This window comes from Psammomys obesus, unplaced genomic scaffold, assembly GCF_907164565.1.
Source record: "Psammomys obesus unplaced genomic scaffold, mPsaObe1.curated_primary_1811, whole genome shotgun sequence".
Lineage (NCBI taxonomy): Eukaryota > Metazoa > Chordata > Mammalia > Rodentia > Muridae > Psammomys > Psammomys obesus.
The window spans coordinates 3,281-30,755 of record NW_026592919.1 but is presented as its reverse complement, the minus strand read 5'-3'; the positions used below and the strand labels follow the sequence as shown (position 1 = coordinate 30,755).

At 44.6% G+C, this 27,475-nt stretch overlaps 1 protein-coding gene across 1 annotated transcript; it reads right to left on the bottom strand.

Annotated features, from left to right (window-relative positions):
- Nucleotides 1-896: 896 nt before the first annotated feature.
- LOC129683500 (DENN domain-containing protein 2B) lies at nucleotides 897-21,768 on the bottom strand (the record flags this gene model as incomplete). Its single annotated transcript, XM_055616217.1, is given in 9 exon segments — nucleotides 897-1,083; nucleotides 1,370-1,479; nucleotides 2,445-2,629; nucleotides 3,595-3,639; nucleotides 4,436-4,532; nucleotides 5,456-5,671; nucleotides 8,145-8,296; nucleotides 15,876-16,012; nucleotides 20,509-21,768. Coding segments are annotated over 9 exon segments (2,374 nt in total), but the record flags the coding sequence as incomplete, so codon positions are not given.
- Between the last annotated feature and the right edge of the window lie 5,707 nt (nucleotides 21,769-27,475).

Sequence of the window (27,475 nt, the reverse complement as noted above, 5' to 3'; positions counted from 1 at the left end):
TTCCTTCCTTCCTTCCTTCCTTCCTTCCTTCCTTCCTTCCTTCCTTCTTCCCTCCCTCCCTCCCTCCCTTCCTTCCTTCCTTTATGTTTTGGTCTTTTGAGACTTTTGGTTTTGTGTAGCCTTGGCTATCCTAGACTTGCTTTGTAGACCAGCCTGGCCTCAAACTCACAAAGATCCACCTGCCTCTGCCTCCCTGAGTGCTGGGATTACAGGCACCACACTTGGCTCTTTTAGGACTTTCTTTACAAGACTCTTGTTTAGGATCTCTCTCATCTATCTCTAGATTGGTAGCTTAAAGGACTTCTCCTACTAACATCTGGAAACCAAAGAACATTGTCAACAACCCACTGACTGACCTTTGAGGAGGATGAAATGGAAGACAGGCCCTGGGCTCTGTTCTCCCTCTGGTTCTTTGTGGCTCTATAGCGACCCCTTTCCCAGAAATGACAGAAACAGAGATTGTTTTTGGGAAAAAAAAAGTTTCTACTTTCAAAACCCAATGTCTTTCCCTAAGTACAAAATATTTTTTCCAAGAATCCCAGAGGAGGTGTGCACCTTTGTATCTGCTCATACTGCAGCCCTACCGGACCATGGACGGGTTCTTCCCAACATCAGGTTGGTCAGATGTGGAGTGAATAAAGTTGTGCTCTACTTACTTAAAAGAGGAAATAAATATAAACTGCAGTGACACGATCATAACTGGAAGTCAGCAATCTAAGTTGGCAATCCAAGGAAAAAGAATACAAAGAAAAGTCCAAAGAGCTAAAATGCTGTAACAACCAAGCAGAGGGTGGCCATCCCGTCTGTTATTGCATATAATCTTAGACCCCAGGGCCCAATCAAATAGGCTACCCTGAACCCAGGAGTCCCTCAACTGAGCAAGTACATGTAGTAGGAGCAGGTTCAGCAGATCACAGGCTTTCACATCGGCTAATGCTGTGTACATTGAGATATACAAATTCCCTGGCCCTCCCCTGCCCACCAACCTCTGAGATCTGAATGGTCGTACTCACCAGTAAGCGCCTACAATAGCCAAAGCGCCTGCTACCATCTTCCCCAGTCAGCATGAAAGAAAAGGTCTCACTGAAACAGGAGAGAGGGAGAGGTTTGGTATCAAAGAAGTTATGAAGAGAGCTCAGGACACAGTTTCCCAAATAGGGACTGTCATCTCAGGTGTGGGATAAAGATTCAGGTTACTATAAGAAAGTAAGCTAAAAATAAATAAATAAACAAATAAACAATAAAAAAGAAAGAAAGAACAAAGTAGGCTGAGTCTAGGGCAAGCCCCCCCGTTCAGTTGTACACTGCTATGGGGGAGAATGAGTGTATGTTCTCTTCCTCACTACAGCTAGACCAGGCCAGGCCTCACCTGCTGTATTCTGACACAGGGAGCCAGTCCTTGGCATCTGGAAAGCAAAACTGGGGAATAGCTTTGAGCCTTTCTTCTGCCTCCCGCATCTGCTTGGTGGGTCGGTCCAGCTGCAGGGAAGAGGAATATGAGGAGAAGTAACTGAAACAAGGACCCTGGGAGTAGTAGGGGAACTAGAGCTGAGATCTCTTCTTGTGTGCTGGCGGTACGGATGCAAACAAAATGGACAAGATCCACCCCCAACCCTGCACATTCTGGTCAGGAGAGTGAGGTAACCAACATTTCCGAGGGCACTTCGAATGAGACAAGCAAAGTGGAGTGAAAGAGAAGTATGCAAGAGAGAAGCTGCACCAGGCTTCTGAAAAGGCCTCAGCAGGGATCACATCACTTCTGCTGCCTGAAAGTAAAGGAGCATCCAGGGAGACAGCAGGACAGAACACTGCAGGCAAGAAGAGCGGAGATGTCTGTGGCCTTCAGAGACTGCTGCTGAGCAGAGGGGCACTAAGACAAAAAGCAGTGGGTGAGGCCAGGGACTGCCTGCTAATGAGTAGGGGGAGTTGTTTAGGAGATGGTAAAGTGTTCTAAAACTGAGTGGAGGATGATGCAACTCTGAGAATGCACTAAAGGGCACTGAATTGTAAATATGAATGGGTGAATTATCTCTTTATAAAGTGGCTGACAACACTCAGGGAGGCAGAGGCACATGGATCTCTGTGAGTTTGAGGCCAGCCTGGTCAACAAAGTAAGTCTAGGACAGCCAAGGCTACCAGAGAAACCCTATCTTGAAAAACCAAACAAACCAAACCAAAACAACAATAAGAAAGTAGTTGCTGAGAGAATGAGCTAGAGAGCTAGAAGGAGCATCTGGGGTGTTTTCTTGAAGCCCTGCTACCCTGGGGAAGGGTGCTCTAAGCAAGCAGTGCCCCAAGCACCAGAAGCTCCGTCTTCTCTCTTGTGAAGAGGCCCGGGTACAGTCACTGGGGGGAGCTAAAAAGGAAGGGATATTTCCTCTTCTTAGATGGGTCAGCAAGCAGAAGAGGGCAGGGAAGGGAGACAGGCAGGTAGGCATGCTCACCTTGGGAAACTGGTAGGAGACTTCAGGGAGGTAGGTGTTCCGAGATGGCTTCTTCTTGAGGGACACAACCACAAAGTACTCAAAGAGCTCCCGTTCCTGCCATTCAAGTAGCTCCAGCTCCAGTGTCCGATAGCTGGGTGCACGTTTCAGCATCGACTGGATGTGTACCAAGCGCTGTGTGTGGGCTGGGAGCAGGTCTCACATTAGGAGACAAGCAGATTGGCCACTCAAAGACCTCCCATCAGCTCCTTCCACCTGACTCAGAGCTCCATCTCTGGATGACTTCTAGGCAGCAGGTCTAGGAGATGGGTACTGGTACCTGAACCTACATAATAACTGTACTAATGCAAGGAGCTAGTGTGCTGATCTTGAAAGCTGAGCTGAAGCTAAAGGATTGCCTAGGCTAGGCTTGCCTTGGGATGCACCACTAGCAGATAACTATAGTTCCTGTCAGCACAGAAGGTATGAACCAGGAAGTCAAATATCCACAATGGCTTTATCACTGAACCCCTAATTGGAGTCCTGGTAGTTAGACCTTTTATCTCTGTCTCAAAGTCAAAGTTAGCTTGCCTGGGTACCAGTGGAAGGAGGAGGGAACAAGTTCCTACATATTTTACTCATCCAAGGACGATCTAAGCAGGGTTTCCAGTAGCAAAAACACAGAGATTTGCCAAATTATCTGAAACACTGAAGAGTCTGGAATCTATTTGGGAAGGTCTACCTCCCCAAATAGATTCCAGGCTCTTCAGCGTTTCAAAAAGGTGGGCTCTAGGTTGCCAGAGAACAATTTCTTCAGTTGCACAATTCTTGCAACCAAAAGAGTTGATTATAATCTGAACCCACCCCTCGCCCTCCAGATTTATAATATTTATGAAGCAAATCTGGCAGCCAATATCAACGAACAATGGCTTGGGAAGGATGGACAAAGTCAACAGCTTTAAATTTGGCATTGGGCGACCAACATTTGGATTTAACACTGAAAAGATGGCCTGGAAGAAGGAGTTTCTTTACAGTCTCCTGCTCTGTTGATCTGCTAGCTGGCTTTCTCACCAACTTTCCCCCATCCTCCAGGGCCAGTCTGGGACCCTGGGCCCATGCATGCAGAAGGAAGGGCTGATTCCCTGGGGCTTGGGAGGGGTGTCAGCCTTACCTTTGAACCTGTCATCAGAGTCACTCTCACTTTCACTGTTCTCATCTGGAAAAGTAACAACAGGCATATGCACTGGCTGAGGCCCTGGCCTACAGCAAATATTTTTGGAGTCTACCTCCCAAATTATAAAAAAAAAGTTTTCTTTTAAACATTTCATTTAGTGTGTGTGTGTGTAAAAGAGAACATGTGTATGGGTTTACACATGTAGCCATGTTTGTGTTGAGATCAGATGGCAGCTTGCAGGAGTTAATTCTCTTCTTCTACCACATAGATTTTGTGAATCAAATTTAGGTCATCAGGCTTAGTGTATTTATTTTGCTGAACTATCTTTGCTGACCTGTTTGCCTCCCAACTTTTCTCATGAGGAATAGACCTTAACCTAGTCTGGGCTACTCTGAACCAATGATAAGGCATCTGAGGGCAGGAGATGAGTGGCTTGGGACCAGGATACCTCAAAGATCAGGCCTCAAATACTAATCTATATGCAAACACCTGCTCAGGGCTGCTGCGGGTGAAGCTGAGGGCCTGACCCAGCCTACCTAGATGCCTGTAATATAAAGGCCCTGCCTCAGACAATCCCAAGATTTGAAATGGAAAACAGACCACAATGCTCAGTAAGTCTGGCCTTTCCTTTTGGCCGAAGCAGACTCCCACATGTCCTAACTCAGGGCCTCATAGCCCAAAGTGTGAAGGAAACCATTCTAGAGCTAATTTCATCTTGGGCCCTTCTACTTATGTGGCCATTGTGAGGTAAATTAAAGTCAGTCTACATCTCTCTCCATTCTTGATGTTCATGGACCCCCCCTCCCAAAGGTGACCCAGTTTAGACATCAACACCTACCTCTCAATGACGCTGTCTCAAGGCTGGACATAGACAGCTTTTTTAACCTCTTCTTTCCTCTCTTGGCATTATAAATAGAGTTAATTCTTTGGACAAGCTGGTTAGAAGAGAAAAAAAAGCAGAGAAGATGAGGTAATTCTAACACCAGTTGCCCCTTCTTCGATGAAGATAAATTATGAGCCCATTCTTTCCCTTACAGGTGTGCAAGAACATTCTGCACTGGTCCAGCTGGGTCCAGAACTGGTCTTCCTATTGAAATGGCCCAGTGGAGGCTTACCAGCCATACTTGGTAAGTCTCCATCTACCCTGTGCCCCAGGAGTGGGCTCTTGCCCCAAGACAAGGACACTAAACTTAGCTCCCCAAAGGAAGGAACTGTGATCAAACTAGACAGGATGGGAGCTCCTGGGTCCCAAGAGTCATCAAACCAACTGAGACAAAGAGCTTCTCAGATATAAAAACAGGAACAAGGGACCTAGCCTTTCCTCTCTGGGCCATAACCTGGGGCCTGACAGGAAGAAGCTAAATTCTCAATATACCCAAGCATTGTTTGCAAGCTAAAAATACCATTTAGCTAAATCCTGCTGCTCTGGGCTGAGGAGCAGCCGAAGGGACACATGTGCAAATCATTGCTGAAAGCTCTTTGATTTCAAGACATAGGAAGAACTGGTCTGAATCTTTAGGTCCCTGAAAGGCCAAAGATGTTTATGTGCACAAGAATCCAAATCCAAATTCATCCATCACACTGGGTAACAAGAGTCTCAGCTAGTCTTTTCCTTCTCCCTAACATCTCAGTACTGAGCAGGAGTTTTATTGATAAGGAAAGGACCAGGGAAAAAGGAGGCCCTTAGTCTATTCAAGGGGAAGTGAGGAAGCAGTCCAGATTAGAGGAAGGAAGGAAGGAAGGAAGGAAGGAAGGAAGGAAGGAAGGAAGGAAGGAAGGAAGGAAGGCAGGCCAGAGCAGAGCTGGTTGCTTGCCCACCCACCTGCCTAGCTCCCTGGGCTCAATGTGGGACAGATACCTTGGGAATTCGACGGGCCCTTCGGCTGGAAAGCAGCTCACTGGTGGTGCTGAGGCTGTCTTCATTGAGACTGGAGGGTGAAGATGGCAGGCTCAGCTGAGCCAGCAGCATCATGTCATCATGGCTATGCCTCTTGGGTAATCGTGGCAAACGATGGCTCTTCCTTTCTGACCAGTTCCCACTGTGCAGGGACTGACTGCTAGGTTTCAGGGACAGCTGGCAGGGGAGACAGGATATGAGAGAGGGGCTGACCATAAATGTCAGTATCCATCTGCTGGTATCTAGGAATAGAAGCTAAAAGACTGGCATCCTCAGCTCTCATCAGTTCTTTGCTGGAAATTCAATATACTAGGGATTCTTTTAAGACCTTAGTTGTTCACTGTCCAGGTAAGGGCTAAATTAAATATTTGCCTCCTCAAAAAAAAGACTTATTACTTCTTCCAGAAAAAAAAAATAAAACAAAGGCTTTTGAGATCATCTAGTAAGTAGAAAGAAGAGACAAAGTGGGAAATCTTCAGGCATTTTCTGAGCTTTGAGACAAGACTAGTGACTGTGGATGAGAGAACCAGTCTTCCCACCTCCTCAGTCCTAAAGCCTTTGAAGAGGCCATAACCTGGTAGCCTGCTCTGCTATGTGATCCTGGCAGCCTAGCTATGCTTACTTCCTCCAGAGAACAGGACTATTAGGCTGTGGCCACCAAAGTGGAGTAAGGCACACCTCATATTCAAGTGGCTTCCACTGACCATGTCATCCTGGGCCGCCTCATTCTCTGGCCCTGTACATTCCCAATCAACAGCTAACATTCTTCAGTACAGAACACCTAACGGCCTAATTGACAGTGAAACTGCTGGGGAAGGAGGCACCTCCTGAGGACTTGCAAGTGTCGTCTCAATCTGCCTCTCCTCACTTTTCAGCAAATCCTCTTTCCCTTCTACTGCCAATACACCAGTCTAGCAATACAAATCCAACAGAAGCCTATGTGAACAGAGTATACAAGAAAAATAGATGCTTTATCGAAACCACCCATGATTTCAAAGTTAAAATAAAAACAACATTTATGTATTTTTCTGTAGAACATTATACAGTATCCAGGTCACATCTGTCCACTTCAAGAGTACTTGGGGAGGCCAGAGACAGCTTGTTTTCCTACCCTCCTGGCTTTTCCTGTATCCTGGCACTCTGGACCAGACCATAATGAGCTTGTCTAAAATTTCTTTGGGCCTTTCAGCTTTTTTCTCTTTCCCCTCCTTCACTCCATTCCTAAAACACTTCTTTATTGTAGTTGCTGTCTTTTCAAAGAGTTATTTATTTTATGTGCATGAAGTTTTGCTTGCATGTACATATGTGCTCCACATGTGTGGCTGCTATCTGTGGGAGTTAGAAGAGGGCATCAAACCCCCTTGAACTGGAGCTACAAAGGGTTGAATGCTGCTATGTGGCTACTGAAAACCAAACTGGGTCTTCTGAAAGAACAGCAAGTGCTTAACTGCCCTCCAGCCTGTTTTTCTTCTGTTTTGAAAGTGCGTGTGTGTGTGTGTGTGTGTGTGTGTGTGTGTGTGTGTGGGTGTGTTTGAATGTGGGTATACACATGCAGGGCTGAGCATACCTTTAGGTGTTGATCTTCACCTTCCACTGTGTTTGAGCTTCTGCACACATCCGGCTAGGTGAGCCACTAGCTGCTTTAGATTCTCCACTTTCTATCTTGCTAAAGGAACACTGGAATTATGGACCACTGCTACTGCATTTGGCTTTACACGTGTTCTGGGGCATCTGTGCTTGGGTTTTCACCTTGTACAGTAAGCATTCTACCCACTGTGCCATCTCCCCAGTCCCAAACACTCCTTATTCCTTCTTGCCAGTCTGCTCTGCTTTGTGATTCTGAAAGACTGGCCACACCTACTTCTTCCAGGGAGAGTACAGGGTTCTAGTCTCTGGTCACCAGGGCTCAAGCAAGATGGGCGTCATACTCAAGTATGTCAAGTATGCCCTCTTTACAATGGGCATACTTCCTGGGCTGCCCTTCTCTTCAGCCCCATATATATACCCACCCCTTTCCCTATAAACACTGATACTTTTCAGTATAGAACCTAAACTGGCAGTGGATCCCACATATTGCCTGGAAGGCAAGCATCCCTGAGGATATCCTACCTGCATGCCCACAAGGATTTTAACATGGTAGAAGTCCCTAGGTACACAACTCTTTCCTGAGGCAACCCTCTGCTAAGTGCTAGTGAGACAGAGACTAAGAAAGCTTGAACCCACCTAGATAGAATGGGCCCTCACACTGAGAGACTCCTGATACTGGCTGGCTCTCCAAGTCCAGCTATGGACCCTTAAATGCCAGGACTAAGATAATTTGTGGCAGAATTGCAGAATGTCAAGGCTCTAAGGAAAGCCCTGTCTTCCTGTTTGCCACCGAAGGTAGGAATACTGATAGGAGTCTGTGTGATCTCCTGGATTTCATTGCTAGAACTCAGACAGTGAGAAAAAAAGAAGGCAAGACAGGATGCCCTGAGGGCGTATCTCAATTGTCCACAGCCTTTTCAACAGGGCAGAAGGCCCTGAGTGTGCAGTTCTCTCCTGGGGCAACCTCCTCTGCTAACTGCTAGACAGGATGAGAACATACGTAGAAACTGACCCTATTGCTTGAGGACAGGCTTTCACACTGCCTAGGCTAGAATGGCATTACCTGCATGGGTGGGTTGTTGTACTTCCTGTCTTGGGGACTCCACATCCTGTGCAAAGAGTCCAAGGAGTTCTCAGACAGCTGCTGGGATTTTCGTCCAGCTCTTCGGTTCTTTAAGTCTACATCTTCATAGGGATTCTCCTTGGGAAGCTCTCCTGTAGAGGAGGCAAAGTTAAAAGAAGGGAAGCAGAGAGTGAGAGATGCAAACTTAATTCCTGTGAACCACACAGAATAACTTCTGCCTGGCCCTTCAGCTTATGAATCATGTAGCTGCTCATCTGTAGTGGGAAGTTACAGATCCTGGCTCAAGTGCAGAAGCTAAGCCCCGCGCCCCAACCTCCGCCCCACCCCACTTCAGTTCATCTCAGCTCAGCCTTGTCTGGCCACTGGTTTATAAATTTAGGGATTGCACAAGACTGTCAGAGGACAAAGCTGACACTATCAGTCTGTCCCTGGCTCTAGCTCTTCTGTTGGTAAAGCCCCCAGAAATCAGCACTTCTAGAAAGGCTTTCAGAGATCCCATAGCTGTCCATTCACTCAACTATCTGTGGGTCTCTGTAGATCCAGTTTCAGGGGTGAGCATGAAACAACTCAAAGAACTCAGGATTAGAACTTTGCTAGATCCTCCTCTAATCTATGCCTCTGTTCTCCAAGTCTTTCAGGAAGAGATCTTGTCTTAGGCAACCAGAGGGCCAAACAGCCACAGTGAGTGTTCAGTGAAACTTTGTTCCATCTCTCTTTCTCAGCATAATGTTGGCTTCCTTTTCTACTGGCAATCTCATTAAAAAGAGAATCTGCAGCATTCCCCATTTGGCAGAGACTTTTCTGCAGTGACATGGGAGTGTGAAAGTCTTGGAAGGAGTTTGGGCCAATAGAAAGGACAGTTTGTATCTCAGGACCAGTTTCTAAAATATCTGGTAATATACTGACACTACCAGAAAATCTCAGCAAAGCCCCAAACATAGTCCCTGCCCTTAAAGATTTTAAGATTTTTGAGATACACCCTTTCCTAAATTACATCTTCCTGCACTTTCTTCTCTCCCATACAAAATGAAGCTTTTCTAACATACCAAGGAGTCATGTTGCCTCACCAGTCTAATCCCAGCAGTAAAATCATGGTGGTAACAAGATCCAAAGAGAATCCTTACAATTACAACCCTCATTCCCCCTTCTCTTTTCTTTCTGTATTCCTGCTCTAGTCCCAATGCCACTGTTTGGGACCTCTGTGGCAGTTAGCATACCTAGGGAAGGATTTGCTTCTGCAGTTTGAACGGGACTGAGCTTGGGCAAATGCTGAGCCCCATGCCTATGCCACAGATGCCTGCATGTGTCTTACCCCCAGCTCCTATAGAACTAGAAACAGAAACTGTTGGGACTGCAACTCCCCTAAAACACAGTGCAGGAGAAAACCCAAATCCAGCAGGCTTAGATTCCTCAAGAACCTGAGGTTCTCCTAAACTGTAGCATCTATTTATTCAATGAGAAACCACAATGAATTTAGGAAATGCTTTTACAGAGGTGGGGGAGTGAGGATACACAGACTGCAGAAGGAGCAATTCAAATCTCTATAAACTTATGAGTCAAGAATGGGTCAAGAAAAGAGTTGGGGCTGGGTTAAGTGATTCCCAATACCACATAGTCCCTAGTGATGGAGCAGATCTTTTCCTGTAACAGCTATGCCATTAAAATGACTCTTCTCCATTCCAGGGCCCTGACTAAGTAAAGTTGGCCCAGAAGCCCTGCCTGGAGAAGCCAAACCTCAAACCCAGCATCCCCTGCATGTTTTTTTCCAGCCCTCTCCACTGTGAGATATACTTCTGCTGGGAGTGGGGTAGATTTTCTACTTCTTGGTCCCTATCTAACAAATATCTTATAAGGCTGAGAGGCGAACAGGATGAAGAATGCCAAGGTACAATTCTTCCTGATCTATAAAATAGGACCAGCATATTACTGTCCAGATTGGGGCAGAAGAAATATTTGTTTATATTTATTTCATACTCATTTAAATTGTCTTACACTAAGTGACTTGCCAGAATCCTCATTATCTCCAACCTATAGGAAGATCCATCCCAATCCTTTCTCATCAAAGGTTCTCTGAACAGTTGACATTTTAGGTTGATCAACTGACCTGGCCGTTTTATAGGATGTTTATTGTACTTGTGGCCTTTTAATACTGGATTGACATTAGCCTCCTCCAGTTATAATAAAAAATGCTTATACATTATCAAATGACCCCTAGGAAGAGGAGGGGAGTGAGGAAACAAGGGAGGGAGGGAGGAAGGGAGGATGAGCTCAGCAAGAGAGATGGATGGAACTGTCTCCCTTACCCCAACAATTGATGCTTCAGGTATTTTTAAACTTCCTAAAAAGTTTAAAAATGTTCTGAGGTCCATGCTGTGAGTCTTAAGTCGAATTATTTTTTTCCTTAATACTTCTATTTTCTTTCTCTTTCCTTCTTTCCCCAGAAGACAACGAATATAGACTCTAAAGCTCCAAGAAGGTGTTAAGATGAGGCCCAGAGAAATAGCAGATGCAGTGTGCTGAGTGTTGGTGACAACCCAGGGAAGAACAGTGGGAAAGCACCAACTTCTTCTATGTGCTAAAACTGCCCCTGTGGGAAGGCCTCAGGTGCCTGTTTTTCCTGCCCAGCCCCAGTGCCATCTTCTGTCTTCTTTAATCTAAGTAATCCACTAATAGCCTTGTTCTGCTTCCTAGTCTTGGCTGGTCCCTTATCAGTCCAAGTCCACTGGCCATCCACTCCTGGTGACTCTTAGAATTGTTTCACTGACAAATTCCAAATCATCTCTGCATGCAGAAAAGATGCCTAGAGGTAGGGATGGGCAGAGAGCAAAGGGATGGTGAGTTCTAGAGCTAATAAACAGAATTTGCCGAGAACAAGTAAACACCAAAGCAGAGACTGCGACAAAGTGCTCAAAACACTCTACAGTGAAAGCTGGAGATGTCAGAGCTGAATGGAGAAATAAGGTGACAATTTGCCAGGAACTTTTGTGAGACAGGGATTTGGACAGACTACATGCCTTTCACTTGCAACCCTGCTCACATGGCTTTCTTAGGACAGTCCAGAGAGCAGTTAGAGGGTGACAGAGTGGTAAGCCAACACTGTCTCTGAGCAGCCCCATTTTATCAAGCTCTGGCTGGGGACACCAGAAGTCTTAACCTTTCCCAGTTTTTCTGCCAAGATAAGGACCAGAGGCACCCCCAATCACTTCTGCTTTGTATTCTTTTGAAAGAGGCTTGCCAGAGCCCAATCTCAGCACACTGATCCTTCTAGAAGAAGATTCCAGGTCCATCAGGTCCTAGTCTGACTCCTCCCTACAGCTCTTTGGGATGTCACACAGGAAAACTTCTTTCTTCATTCCTCACTCCTTCATAAACTAGAATAAAGTTTAGAAAGGAGTGCACCTATCCAAGATAACCATAACACTCCAAGTTTTCTGGGCTGTACACACAGCTAAGGCCTTACGTCTGTAGCTGTCTTTCCTAGCCATTCTCTGGTTCCAACTGACTGTTTCTTCTGAGTCTCTGCTTTTCTCACTCCCTCACACAGGAGGGAAAAGAGACAGGCTGGGGGCCCAGTTCCCTTGGGACTGTTACCTTCATTCCCAACAGCCCTGGGCACCTTTCCCTATGCCACACCTCTTGGCTGCTTTGCTTCCTACTGCACTATCATGCTGGTAGGTTTCCTCTATTCCTTACTGTTGCCCAGCCTCAGGATGGGTGAATGAGAGACGGCAGAGTAGAAGCTGAAAAGGCTTTACTGGCAGGACTTGCTGGCTCTGTTCTGACTTGTATCCCACTGCAGTCCTAATATCCTGGAAGTTCTCACTGGGTCTGTTAACTGATAGGAGTAGGAATCTTAGCAGGAAGGCAACCCAGGTTCCTTGGTCAGGCAGAGGCCACTCTACATAACTCCTAGCAAGCTGCTTCCTAAGGTACATTTTCCAAAGTCAGGGTCAGAATTCGGCTGGCTGTATAGAATAGCAGTATATGCCAAGTTGGACAGACAAAAATTAACAGCAGAAAGCAACAAGGCAACAATTTTCTTTTTGAACCCCAGTATTGCAAATTAACAGGCTTTGACATCTTAGCCTTTCTGGAGTACTCCACCCAGCACCCTTCAGGCATCATGCCTGATACGGGCAGGAGGCCAGTAAATTCTCCCAAGTGTCTTGCTCATGTTTGCTCATAACAGAGATGACCTATTAGCCTCTGGGCCAATGGGCTAGAATCTCTATCAGTCCAGGAACACCAGCCCAAAGGAATGTACCCAAGATGGAGATTTAGCGTGGGTGCTCTCTGCTTCCCTCAAAGATCCACCATCAAAGGCCCAGAACACAACTTCCTTTATCCCAGTTGACCTGAAGCACTCCAAAGCTGGACAATCCAGTTGGAACCAGAAACAACCGTTATTCCCAGAGCAAAGTCTGGGTAAGCCCAAGGTTCCTAAAAGTCAAGAGCCACTGACTAATCCTAGGCAAAAAATAGAAGTGGCTTTCAAAGTTCAGCAACAAAAGAGCTCTGGAAGCCTCCAAAAAGGCTTCACATTCTTGAACCTCTTTGAAGAAAGTAGAGAGAAAACCAACCAGAATCTAACAGAACTATTCTCCCTTGTATTTTTTTCCTCTAGCCTCTCTGGTTAAGCCATAAGATTCAGACTGAGCTGCTGTAGAAGATACAAAATACACCTAAGGCATTGTTCTAACAGACTCTTAAAGCAACCACCACTCCAATCTGCAAAATATAAACATCTAAATCAGTGTCTGGGTCACTGTCTTACCCTCTTTACTATGCCCTCCCCCTTCCTTCTTCCCAGGGCTCCAAACATTCAAATGTTAGGTGAGTGATTAAGGAAGATGCCCAACCCCAACTTTACCATGTATAACACTTCCCCTTAGCTTCACCTCATTCATCCAAAAAGCAACCAAGCAGCCCCCATGTTTGTCTTTTCACGTAATATCTCAAGGGAGAAAAGTCTCCTTAACACATGAGAGACAGACATCCTCCTCTCCTAAAAAGGTCCAGAAAATAGCCTCTAAAACTTTTCTCCCAAAAAGGATCTTGAATCATGAATTAGTGTGTGTTTGTGTGGTGTGTGTGTGTGGGGGGGGGCATTGCCACGTGTCTCCTCTTAGTTCAGTTGTTGGGCAGCACAGAAAGGCTTCTCAAGGCTTGTAAAAGAACAGTAAGGATCACAGTTCTTCCTGCCAGTTGTGTTACAGTGATAACAGAAAAACAGCTTTCTGCCATCATACAGCAGTCATAATGGATACTCCCAAGAGCCCTGAGCAGCAATGATAACATTACAATTTCTGCCAACTGGAAAGTCCCTGTGATAGGAGACAGGGAGGTGGGACAAGGATAAAAAGATGAAACAACAGAGCTGTCTCTTTACTCATTAGAGTTTTTCTTCCATTCTAGGATACTGTATCCGTGTGAAAAGGTAAGGAAACACAGAGCAGGCTGGATGTTCTCTGATAAATGAGCTGGAGATGAAAGTTGTACAGCACTGTCATTTCACGAGTAATAGAGAAGAGGCTTCTCTCCCCAGGCTTTCCTTTTGTCAGAGGGCTCTTGTTCCTGCAGTGTTACTGCTGCAATGTACCTTTTCACGATACATGCTATATACACCATACTTAGGCAAACAGTATGTTTGTGGGTCTGAATATAGCTACTATATGCCAAAAAGCACTAGCCCAGTAACTGGTAAAGAGGAAACTATGGGCGGGGGTAGTGAGATAGCTCAGTGGTTAAGAGCTCCAGCTGCTCTTAGCAGAGAATAAGAGTTCAGTTCCCAGCAGGGAATTTGATGCCCTCTTCTGACTTCCACAAGCATCAGGCAAGCACATGGTGCACACACATACATGCAAGCAGAACATTAAGACACATAAAATAAATAAGGCTAAAAAATTAAGGAGAAAACTATAAAGAGATGGCATAGATCAAATGGGGAACCAGATGCCCCTACTTCATACGATTCTCATATCCTAAAAATCTGGAAGGCTCTCTCTACTGTGGCCACTATTCTCTCTAATGTTAATTAAGACCACATTCTCCTAATTTAAGGCCTGAGATAGAACAAGACATCAATTAAATGAGGACAGTATGCTGTTTCTCCCTGCTTTGTTGATCTATTCAGAGACACATTTTGCACAGAATCAAAGCCTCCCTGCCCATGAAGAAGATAAGGATAAGACTAAAATGAATATCAAAAACAGCTAGATGGTAGTACATGCCTATAATCCTGGCCGAAGAATTTATCATTCCATGTTAACAATCTGAGATGCATATCAAAAGACAAACAAAAACACACAAAATAAACCAAACATGAGACTCTGTTGTCCATTCCTTTGTAGACCATTGAAATCAAGCCTGCTAACACCATGCTTACTCCACTGCTGGGAGGCAGCTCCTCTTAACAGTACTGTTCTGCTACTCTTCAGGGGTGGGGGATTGGGGTTTGGGCAGAGGAATGAAGGGTTCCAAGCTATATTCATCAGGCGTTTATATAGAAAACAGCCCTGAAAGGTGAAGATAGTGTCTATGCCTCAGCCAGAGGCAATCTATTTCCTTAATAGAAACTGTTCTTGTAGGGCAAAGATTGAACAGATTTACTAGAAGTCCTTAAACAAACAAACAAACAAACAAACCCTGGTATCTCCTAAATGTGGAACACAGACTCATAGTGTTTGAAGCCCCTACTGAGACCTTCTTCACAAAGCCACTGTGGCCAGAGAGCCTGAAGGAGCATGGAGCTCATGCTGCCTGCTGTGCCATCAGTAACAAGGCCCTTTGTGACACAGCAGTCTTCTGTCTTTTTCTAGAATCTATGAAACTGGGATATGCATCTGAATGTCAATGTCTCCTCAAAACTCATACCAGAAAGCTGTGTGAGTAGGCCTCTGGGAGGGAATTAGGTCAAGATGGCAGCGCTCTCACAGAGGATTAGTGACACATACCTGCAACCCCATTGAACTCCCTCACCCCCTTCAGCCATATGAGGACACTAGAAACAACAGATGTCTTTGAACCACGAAACAGGCGTCTACCAGACATCAAATCTGCCAGTGTCATATTCTTAGCTCATTTAATCCTATTAACATTTTTTGAGATTTTATTTGTATTTTATACATATGAATTTGCCTGAATGCATATCTGTGCACCACATGTGTACAATACTTGTGGAGCCCAGAAGAAAGCATAAGATCCCTTGGAACTGCAGTTACCAACAGCTATGGGCTGGGAATTGAACTTGAGTCCTCTGGACGTGTGTCCAGTGCTCTTAACCACTGAGCCATCTCTACAGTCCTCCTAAGAACAATCTTAAGCAGTATTACTATTAGTGTTAATGCTCAGATTCTCACATTGCTATGGTTTTTTCAGAAAAACAGAGCCCTACAATAGTTAAGTGACTTGCCTAATGGTACATAGCTAAGGAAGAATATTTGTTGGTCTCTCAAGTCTTCCATAAACAAAACAAACAAACAAAAAAATGATGTCATTTGTCCCTTCCTGTGGTACCACAGTCCCTCTGGCTTTCAGCTCACTCAGGGTCAGGCTCAGTCAACTCAGCTGCTCTGTTGTCATTCCCAGGAATTATGTAAGGTGGAAGGAACCATGATGTTCCACATGAGGTGAGCCTATGAGCATCTCTTCTAGTAGCTGTTCTATAGCCAACAAAGAAGGCCCAGTTATACCACTTCCATCATTGCTTACCCACAATATCTTCATAGGCATTCTCTTCTAAAGTGCTTTTGGATCCAAACTTAGGTTGACTCTCAGTACCATTCTCAGTGGGAGAAGAGGGGTACAGGGATTGGAGACTGGACGCATCCTCAAACTCAAAGGATTGTCTGTGGATAACAAGAGCAAGAGTCATGTTGGCTGGACAGATCCCTCTGTGTTGCTGGGAATGGCCATGGGAAACAGTAAGGATCAGAGGCCCTGCTCCTCAAACCTGTTACTGTTCACCTGAGTAAGAAGACAGGTAGTCTGAAGGGCCCCAGTATGAGTGACTGTAATATGGTTAATCCTTATAATACCAGTATGAGGCAATAACTTCACAGTTTAAGAACATCTTATCTGGCTAGTGATATGGTAGCTTGGCAGAAAAAGGCATTTGCCACCAAGCCTAATGAACTGAGTTCAATCCCCAGGACCCATGTGGTAGAAAGAGAACTAACTCTTTTTTTTTTTTCCTTCCTTCCTTCCTTTTTTGTTTGCTTTTTGTTTTTTTGAAATAGGGTCTCTCTATGTAATCTTGGCTGTCCTGGAACTTCTGTAGAACAGGCTGGCTTCAAACTCAGAGATCTGTCTGTCTCTGCCACTGCACTGCTGGGATTAAAGGTGTGCACCACCATGCCCAGCTGAGGACGAATCAACTGTGGTAAGTTGTCCTCTGACCTCCACATGCATACCTAAAATAAATAAATGTAGTCAATTAAAAACAAAAGCAAAACAAAACTGTGGTCAGATGCCACGTCAATTATACCTTTTTTGCATCATCTCACTGGCCTTCAGGTAGTGCTGGCATTTGCAAACATGGAGATTGAAGGTACAGAGGCAGGACTTTCCAAGGCTGCCTGCTTCTAGAGTCTAAGCTTCCAATCATAAGTCTGGCTCCTAAGACCTAGAAAGCATCCTTCCTTAGAAGACTCTAGCATTTCCAAAGGAATATAGTTCGAACAGTCTCCCAGCAAGGGCTCTGTAGGCAGGCCATAAGGGCTTAACACTGAAGGTCATTTCCAGGGCTGTTAGAGGGGTGAAGGAAATGGTACAGATGGTTTGTTGACAGAAGAAGGGCTGAACCCTTAAAAAAAGGTCAGACCTCTTCTTCAGTAAAACCAGTACCCTGTTCCATTCTATCCCCCAGATATCCCAACACTGAAGAACTGTAACCACAGCTTCTTGGATTCTCAGTCCACAGTACTTCTTCTTCTCCACCCATCTGAGTTGGGATGCTGGCTGAATCCTCTTTCTCCAAGGCATGTCCCTTCCAGTGAAGGCCAATGAGATGACACATGAGCAGTTGCATTTAATATGGCATCTGACCACATTTCATTTTTTTATTGTGTTTACTTATTTTAGACATGAATGTGGAGGTCAGAGGACAACTTATTGGTTGTCTTTTCACCACACAGGTTCTCAGTTCTCTGAAATTCCCCTTCATGTCTCTTAGGGAAAGAAGGGAAGCACGACTGAATCCTTCTTATCCATGAGTGTCTTCCTCTTTCAATGATATATTTTCTTTCTTGCTTATTGAATACTCATCTTGAGAGCCCTGGGATGCATGTCAAGGACCATCCTCTTAAGCTCACCTGGCCGCTTTGCTGCATTCAATCTAACACAACACTTCTTATCCTAGCCCTCTCCTCTTGCACTCCCATGATAAATCAGCTCTAGTTTTTATACACTCCTGGCAATTACTTTTCAGGCTTAAATGAAGGATTCTTTTTTTTTAAAGGCTGTTCTTAACATTTATTATTTTCAGACAGGGTATCTATATAGCCCAGCTGGCCTAGAACTTACTATACAGACCAGACTGGCCTCAAACTCAAAGAGATTGCCTACCTATAACTATCTGAGTGTTAGGATTGAAGGTATATGCTACTATGTCCAGCTTTAACTGGTCTTTTAAATGCCAGGGTTTTTCAGAATTCTGTCATTTGGTCTCCTTCCCTCATATGTACAAATATCCATGGCCAAGCACTTTATTCCTGGTGCCTCATAAATTTCTGTCTTGGGCCCAGACTTCCCAACTAAATAGTCAAATACTATGTGAGATCAAGTCTTCATTGGTTTAAGAGTAGATTTGACATCTTATGAAGGTAGCACGTTGAAGGCCAACACACTGCCTCTCATCAAGATAAGTATAGTCTATTTCTTTCCAGGATTTTGTTGTTATATGTGCATGTATGTACATGTTCATGTAGGTGTGGAAGCCAGACATGGTTAAGCCACACATGGTTAACTTCCATGATTATTCTCCACTTTGTTTTGTTTGTCTGTTTTTAAGACAGGGTCTCAGTCTGTGTGGCCTTGGCTGACCTGAAACTCAATATGTAGACAAGGGTGGCCTCAAATTCATAGAGATCCACCTGCCTCCTGAGTACTGGAATTAATTAAAAGTGTGTGCCATTCTTATGCGCCTTGTTTCTTTGAGACACAGTCTCCGGAGCTTATAGATTCAGCTAGGCTGGCTAGCCTACAAGTTCCAGGGCTCCATCCCCACTGGCTGGGGTTGCCATGTACCATGCCCAGTTTTTACATGGGTGCTGGAGATATGAACTCTAGTCATCATCCTTGTGTGGAAAGCACGTAACTGACTGAGGACTGAGCCAGCTCCCCAGCCTCTCTTCCTCAGAAATTTTAATGCTTTCCCCACCCATGTTTGGTTGCATACAATAAATATCTAGTTTTCATTTCTTTAAAATAAGTCTGTAAGAAACACAGCTGATACAACAAAAATAAACTTAATATCACACATTCCTCAAGAGGAACACATTCTAGGTTCAGACAAGCAAGAACAACAGCTTACACTTTCTGAACTGTTTCCCCTTTTCTCCAAACGCGCAAGCTAAAGTCTGTTAAATTCTTGATGAGATTCCACCATTTATAGTGTGTGTATGTTACGTGAAACTGTGATATGTGAGAATGCATGTAACATCTTCAGGTTGATCAACATCTCCCTCTTGTTACCTAGCCAAATGTTTTTTTGTTATTCTGCCTCTAACTCAGTGATTGCCTCCAGGACTAGCTGCCCCTCACTTCTGAGCTGATTTAGATGCTTCTTCTCCAAGTCCCTGCAGTGGTTTCTGCACGACCAGGGATTATGGAACACATCGTTGGTATCTACGATTTATCTACATAGCACATCTTCAAGCCCTTGAAGAAAGAACCATGTTTTACTTGCCTCTGTACCTCTCAGCCCAGCACAAGGCTAGGTGCACAGCAGGTTCTAGATGGATGCTAACAGAAATAGATGACTATAGACAAAGTAAGCGCACTTGGCAGGTTGGTAAATAAACTAAGGAGCAAGTAAGCATTCTTGGGATAGGCCAAAGCATAAGACTATATATAACCATGGGGTGTGATGGCTCAGGAGTCTGAAACTTTGTGACTCTTCCTCTACGTGGGAAAATGTCTGTATTTGAGATGGGATATGCTGGAAGAAGTGTGGAGACTGGTAACACACTAGAAGATTCCCAGAAGGGAAGCAAGATGAATGCACACCCAGTATTAGGAAATGTAGGTAAAAGGTCAGGATTCCAAAGAACGCTTGCTTCTAGCCTGCCAGACTCAGATTAACAATACCTTTCAACTTTCACTAACTCTAGTTTCAGAGTCACACCTAGGAGCTGTCCCTGTTAGTTTGGGGTCAAAAGGACCAAAACTAACAAGGAACCAATGGGAGCTCCTCAGAAAAAGTAGTTCTTAGATTTGGCCAATAAGCTGGTGAAATATTTTTCCATGTGTCTCTCTTTTGAGAACCAAGAATCACCCTTTGAAACAGAACCAGGGTACCTGTACAGACTGGAGGCTCTCAAGAGAGAAGAATCAAACTAAATTTGTCAACATTCTTATATTAATGATAAAATACAATCCTATGGCAAAGTTTCACTTTAAGAAATTAATTTTTGAGCCAGGTGTGATGGCACACACCTGTAGTCCCAGCACTTGCAAGGCAGAAGCAGGCAGATCTCTGTGAGTTCGAGGCCAGCCTGGTCTACAAAATGAGTCTAGGACAGCCAAGGCTACACAGAAAAACCCTGTCTCAAAAAATGAAGAAAGGAAGAAAGGAAGGAAGGAAGGAAGAAAGGAAGGAAGGAAGGAAGAAAGGAAGGAAGGAAGAAAGAAAGAAAGAAAGAAAAAGAAAGAGAAATCAAATTTCGTGCAGGCACTTCATGTGGTTGTGAGGTTAATATCCCATCAGTCCTTCAACAGTGGCCTCAAGAAGACCCAAAATGAAGGGAGTTTTGACCTTTTAATGATGGATTAAGGAATCACTAATGTAGCAGGCTCTACACCAACAAAACTAGTGAACACCTTCAGTCTTCAGCATTTGCAAGAGTGTCTTTCATCCCCTCTCTTCCACTCAAGAGCAAAAGAACATGCACGGTGGTGGTACATGACTTTAAACCCAGCACTTAGGAGGCCAAGGCAAGATGATCTCTGTGAGTTCAAGGCCAGCCTGGTCTATAGCAAGAACCATTTCTCTGTCACAACTGCCATAAGTTATTCAGTGCTTCAGAGATGTAGCACACTCCTGTGATCCAAGCATGTGATCTCTTGCTTCTTCTATTTAAAAGAGTGGCATTGGGTCCCACTGACACAGGAGGGCATGCCTTACCTGTTCTGTGACTTCCGGTGACCTCGCATGTCCTTCTTTGGTCTCCTGGTGACTGGTGGGGCTGGGGTGGAAGGCAATGGGGGTGGAGCAGCAGGTGTGGGTGAAGGAGGTAGACCATTGCTTGGCTTAGTCTTGGGGTTCTTGTCAGCCTCGTATTCAAAGGTACGCTTGGGTTTGGGAACAGGGTTCACAGTGGGATCAAGGGAGCTCTTTGAAGGCAGCAGCTGGGGGCTAGGGCTATTTCCAGGGGTCCCTGACTTCATGGAGCCACTGCCTTCCCGGTCTAGGGGTAGGCCTGCCTCCCCCACAACTCCAGCCACTCCTCCTGCCCTGCTGCTGGAGCTCACACTTGCAGTCCCTGTTGGTTCCTCCAAGGTGCCCAAGGTTCCAGTCTTTCTCCTCCCATGGTCTACACTGTAGCAGCTGCTGGGGAGCTGGGGAAGACCCCGGCCAGGCTGCTCCTTTAGGGCTTGTTCAATTTTCTGGATCCGGCTCAGCACGGCTGAGCTCTCTTTCCTGCTGCTGTGACCCCTGAGCAAGGCACTAGGCTCAGTCCGGCCTGGCCGCTTCTCCAGCCGGTATGAAGAGTCCCGTACAGTGAGTGCCTCTCCTTCCTCCTCTGTCTCAGGGTAGGAACACTCAGAGAAGGTCCTGCTCATCCTCCGGAGGCCTTTGAAATCAAAGGTCTTTTCTGAGCTGCAGGGGGATGGCACCACACTGGGGCAGCCCACACTGGGGCAGCCCTCACTGGCCGCCCACTCGCTCCCAGAACCCTCCCGCTTCTCTCCACACAGACTCATCCTGGGTGAAGCCTCTCGGCGACCTTCCCATGCTGAAATCTTCTCCCGGATACCCAGGCTATGGGCTCGGGTACCAGTGCAACTCAGCAAGACACTCCGCGGGCCAGCTCCTGGCCCGGGAAATGGGGTGCTCTGGGCGAGAGGAAGGCAAGCAGCCACACCCTCTACATCCTCAGCTGCACCCTGGACAGTCTCCTTCTGGTCCTCTCTTTTTCGCACTGAAGGGGTTCTGTTCAAATAGCTGAAGCTGGTAGCCTTGAGGGTACAGCTGGGTGGTGAAGTCTCTGGGGAGGGATCTTGAGGGCTTAAGGGTGAAGGATTGCGAGAATGTCGGTCCTTGAGGAGCACTTGGGGATTAGAGTGGCTGGGGTACCTGCAGGCTGAGGTTTCACTATCACTGAGTGGGTAGATGGGACTTCTTGGTGGATACAAAACTGGAGGTGGAGAGACTGACTGAGACCTAAGAACAAAAAGGAGAAAAAAAGAGAAGAAAATGGTGGTGAGTAGTCTGAAAAAATGGGATACATTTCATGTTCTGTTTCTACAGAAGTCTCAAAAATACTCTAAAAGTGCTCCCCTTCCCCAACCACCACTAAGATAAAGACAACAGTATCATGAGTTCAAGGTCATCACTGGCCTTGAAACTCACAATGAGTTTGAGGACAGCCTGGGATAGTGTGTTCAAAACAAAAGAAAAAAGTTCTCTTCATGTAATATATATCTTCAAGGCTGTCCTCAAGTAGAGAACAGCTCTTTACTCAAAGCAGGCCTAGTTCCATGAGCCTTTCAGTCTAGCTCATCTTCAGAGACCTAAGTAATGTATGGAGCAGAAGCCTGTTCTATAATAGACTAGAGAATCCTAAGAGTCTGCCTCTGTCAACTATAGAACAGTAAGACCAGTCATGTGCTGCTACAAGGCCAGCTGGCTCTCTGAGAAGAAAGCAGAGACTAGTAACATTGCATTTTACATTATAAACATTCCTGAACTCTCAATATGATATCAATGAATGTGCAGATAAGAAGAGATGCTCATGACCAACTTTCACGAGCTGCAGCAAAATAGGTCCAACTGTTATTCCCAAATATATATTACCAAACTGTTTGGCCTTTAAACCCTTGAGTTTCTCCCCTAAGACTGTGTTACTGATACAAGATTCTACTATCCTGACCATAACTGGGACCTCAAAGACCTCACAAAAGTTAGGCAGGACCCTCAAGAAAGAGTTGTTTCCACTCTCTCAGAAGACTCTTCATGCAGCTCTACCCTATAAGAGTGGCTTCACAGCCAACAAGCCAGCTTAAAATCCACACACAGATCTCAGCAAATGTTCCTAAATACACGAACTCATTTAACAAACATGAAAATTCTATTAGGCTATTATTATGTATTACTATCTTCATGCTGTAGATAAGAAGACACAAAGACTTAGAGTCTTGACCCACCCAAGGTTACTAGGATGTTAAAGTAGTGAAGCCACTATGAATGTACACGCTACATGTTGCTCTCTAAAGAGAAAACAGTACCAAAGGGTTCTAAGTCCTAGCAAAGATTCACGCTTGTATTTGCACTGCTTATAATAACTAACTAAAAAGCAGAAGTATCCTACTCATGACAAAGATATCCATGATGAATAGAGTAAGGCAATGTGGTACATACACACAATGAGTACATACACATAACAGACAATATGGTACATACACTAAATGGGGTTTTACTCAGCCATAAAGAAAAATGAAATCATGATATCTGCAGAAAAATAGACAAAATTAGAATTTCATTTTTGTTTTTTGAGACAGGGTTTCTCTGTGTAACAGAGTCCTGGCTGTTGTGAAACTTGTACTGTAGACCAGGCTGGCCCTGAACTCAGAGATCCACTTGCCTGAGTGCTGGGATTAAAGGTGTGTGCCACCACACCTGGCTTAATATTTGTTGTTGTTGTTGCTGCTGCTGCTGTTATGTTTGTTTGAAATTCTTATATTAAGCAAAGTGACCCAGATATAGAACCACATGTTTTCTCATAAATTTGCACACACATTCATACATAATACATATATTATGGGGGTCATGAAACTAGAAGAGGCACTATGAAAGGGACCATGGAAGGGAAAAAAAGAGGTCTTAGGGTAGGAAGAGAAAGTAATAGAAAACATGTATTATCCAAATTCCATAATGGAACCCACCACTTTTTATGTTAATTTTAAAACTTTTTAATGGAGAAGAAATACAAAACAACCATCTTTGCAAACTCTTAGGCCACCAAGGATAGCTCACCAGAAATCCCCTACAGCACTGGACACAGCCCGGCCTAGAACACAAATTTATAAGCATCAGGGGGACTTCCCTGCCAGAGATCTTGTCTAAGTTATGTGGCCTCTACCTATAAAGCCTATGAATGTTGAAAAGAAATGACAGGAAAAGGTAAAGGTGAGTGAACTTACTGAAGAGAGCTTTGAGCAAGCTTCCTCTTCACATTTTTCTGGTATCACATTTTCTGGTATTATGATAATCACTGCCAACCTTAAGAATTCTTTCCAAACAACAGTAGTTCAAAGGTGGTGGGATTTTGCTAACACTGAACTCAGAGAAGATCTGAGTGATCAAAAGCTGGTATGTCTAGCTTCATAGCCTCCAAGATGCCATGCCATCTCCAGGACACCAGCCAGCTGCTCTGAGCCAAGTGGCTGTCACCACTTGCTACATACAGAAAACTAGAGCTCTGGTGAGTCAAGGATTGGCCGACAATTCCCTGTTGTGTCACAGACTCTGACTGCCCTGATCAACAGGAAACCTCAACATGCTTAAGTTGTTTTCAAAAGGGCTAGTCACACAAGAGCCATTGCACGTGAATGTAGGCATAGATGCGAGAACTGTAGTTCACAGCCAAGCTTATGACAAAGAGCCTGCTCAGTGAGGAAGTAGGGACAGAAGCTTCAACCCTCTATAGTAGGCACTATCAGAACAGTGGGCCTAAAGAGACCCTGGCCTACATACAATGGACAGGGGTTCATTGTCTCTCTTGTTTTATAAAGCCACAGATACAAAAGGGCATCAATCCAGCCCCCTACAAAGATAAGTCCTTGGGTTCCACAGAGAACTCTGTTTTGGTGATTCTCAACTGGAGATGGGAAAAGTGCCTCCACAGGTCTCTGCTCCCAGGTTAGATAAAGGCTCAGAAGAATTTGTCACTTCTCACAGAAGCCTTAGGAAAGATAAAACAGGGCTGTGGACAGAGGTCAGGATGCTTGGAGCTTTGTGAGAAAAAGTTTGTACATTAGGTAGCATCACTGACATATGAGAAGATACTCAGCCTTGGTCTTCAGTTTCATTTAGCTGTCTTTTATCCCTAAACAGGTTGGGAGAGAAAGTAAGACAATCCCTTGCCTGTCAGGTGAGAAAAAATGATGGCCAAGATAATGACAGTGCCTAGATCCAGATATTCTCACAAACCCAACCCCCTGAGCAAACCCTTCTAGCTGCATGACTAGGATAATGTCAATTTATAAAAGTGAACACTATGAATAACTCCCAAACAGCAAGAGAAGTATAAGACAAAAGCAAATACAAAGCAACTAATACACACCCAAGATGCTGCTCTTTGATGGCTTACTCTGTTCTTAGCCCCAGAGCCTGCTCCGGAGGAGGCAGCCACTGTGGAACTAACTGGGTACCTGATGTGCCACAGCTTGTCATTAGCAGCCAGTTCTGCTGCTTGACACAGACATAGATGCCAAGACCATGGCATACAACTTGCCAAAATAAACATTTTCAGGAGACAAGGAGTTAGAAAAACAGATAAAGCAAAGAAGGTGGGAGAAAGTACACAGGAAATTATACATATAAACATATAAGTATGGAGATGAATATTTAAGACAATGTCTTAAATATTTATATAATATATATAAATATATAATATATATAATTATATATATATTCTTTTTTTAAAAGGGTAGGAACTGAGGTATGGAAATAGAACAAATTTAAAGAGAAAGCAATGTTTGTGCATGTTTCCACACATGCAGGCAGAAGTTGTGACTTAAAATGAAACAACTCCCTTTGCTACAAATATAACTCAACTCCAATGTGGGCCCTGTGCCCACCTGCCTTCCCTCTCTCCCTCTCTCTCTCCTGAGGATAGGGTCTCTTGTAGCCCAGGCTGGCCTTGAACTCCCTATGTAGTTGAGGTTGATCTTTAATTCCTGATCTTCCTGCCCCCATCTCCTAAGTGCTGAGACTATAGGCATGCACAACTGATTGTCTTAATTGCAGGACGCATTTGTATCAAAAGATGGCCTACATATTGCTAAGTACACCCACAACTTTTTTTGGAGAGAAGGCTGTCAGCGCACTTCTAAACTCAGCTTGCTTGAAGTTACAGGTGGATCTGGCGTGGGGAGAGTTGAGGGGATATCCAGGGGGATTACTGTATCTAAGTAAAGACCAAGTAGGAAGGAAGCATTTGTGCCTAGGTGCTCGTGTAACAACCCCAAAGGGATCAGGATGTGCTGTGAACACTCGAAAGTGAGCCTTCCTTGGGAGAGGGGTATCTGCTCAATTAATGTTTGGTGTGCTTCAAACAAAACTGCCTTGGAGTTGGTCACTAACCATTCTAGGGCTGCTTAACTGTGTAAGCATAAGGTTTTTGTATAATTCAAATGCTGATTTCTGTACTACCTATATCAGGTTGCAGTCCTTGTTCTAAGAATCCCCTGTCTCAATATTGTGTAAACATTGCTCCCCAATTGTTCCCTGATATGGCAATAAGGCAGTTTAGAGCCAATCACTGAGCAGGGGAGAGAAAGGGGTTGGACTTCCTGCCAGCCAGGGGAGGAGAGGTTAGAGGAAGTAGGAGATTGAGCCAAGAGACATGAGGAGAGGAGCTGAATCAATGAAAGCTACAAAGTAAAAGTATCTCTGGGATGTATGCTAGGAGAAAACCAGATTATTTTAGTGGGTTAAGAATAGAGTAACAACAGGTCAGTTATTGTATTGTGAATATTTTAAAAAATAATAATTTTTTTAAATTTTATTTTATGTGCATTAGTGTGAAGGTGTTAGATTCCTTGGAATTGGCATTACAGAAAGTAGTGAGCTGCCATGTGGGTGCTGGAAATTGAATCTGGGTCCTCTGGAAGAGAAGGCAGTGCTTTCAACCACTGATCGTCTATCTAGCTCCCATACTGTGAATCTTATGATTAAACAAATATTTAAAAAAGTTTCAGTTATTTGTTTGACAGCTGGGTTAAGAGAGAAATTGAAAAACAAACAGTTTTATAAAAATGACAATAACAGAACTGGGATGTGCTGATAACACCCCAAGAATGAGCATTCTTCAACCACTCAGTGATGGCCTCAACTCTGGGGATGGCATTCCCAATGTGCTACACTGTACTGTGAACACAGGGGAGAAGAAAAAGGAGGAACACAGTGTCAGTAAGACCAGTATTTTGTTCCTTGGCCTAAAACCTCAGCAAGTTCTGGTAACCCACTCCAGAAGAGTTCCATAGAGAGGCAAAGGATGGGGTAGCCTAACTCTGCTTTCTTGCTCCCCAGCCAATCCCATCCCAAATGACTAGAAACCCTCAAGAATCCAGAAAGCCTCAGCTTCCTAGGGAGGCTACAAGCAGGCCATGATCTACACAGACCTGCAAGGTCAATCTAAGCAAAAGTTTGCTGTGGGTCTAAGAATAAACTGGCCACTTTACTTCCACAAAATACATCCAAGCCATTTCTGTGACTTTTTAAGGCAGCACAGCAAAGATAGGTAAATTCTCTTCTGAGTGAAAATATCAGCCCCTAAAGTAGCAGCAGTGATAAACAAGAGATTTTTTTTTTTTTTAAAGCCTCCTCTAAGGACACAGGACTGGCAGAAAAATGCTAATACTTTGGTCTAATTCAAATTGGACAGCTGTGTAAAACAGAGCTGGCTTTATGCAAAGCCAAGAAGGACAGAAACAAAGTTCTAGGAGACAGTGCCAAAGACACTTGTGATAGTTTTAGAACACGGTCCCTAAATTCTCTGCCATGTCTCCTGCCAAACTGATCCTTCTTATGCACCTGGACTCTGTAACTACATGACCAACAAATTATAGTAGCAATGAATCTGTGCCACTTGTCAGGCCAAGCCCTTGACAGGCAGAGTTCCTGTTTCTCAAGCTATCTGTAAAAT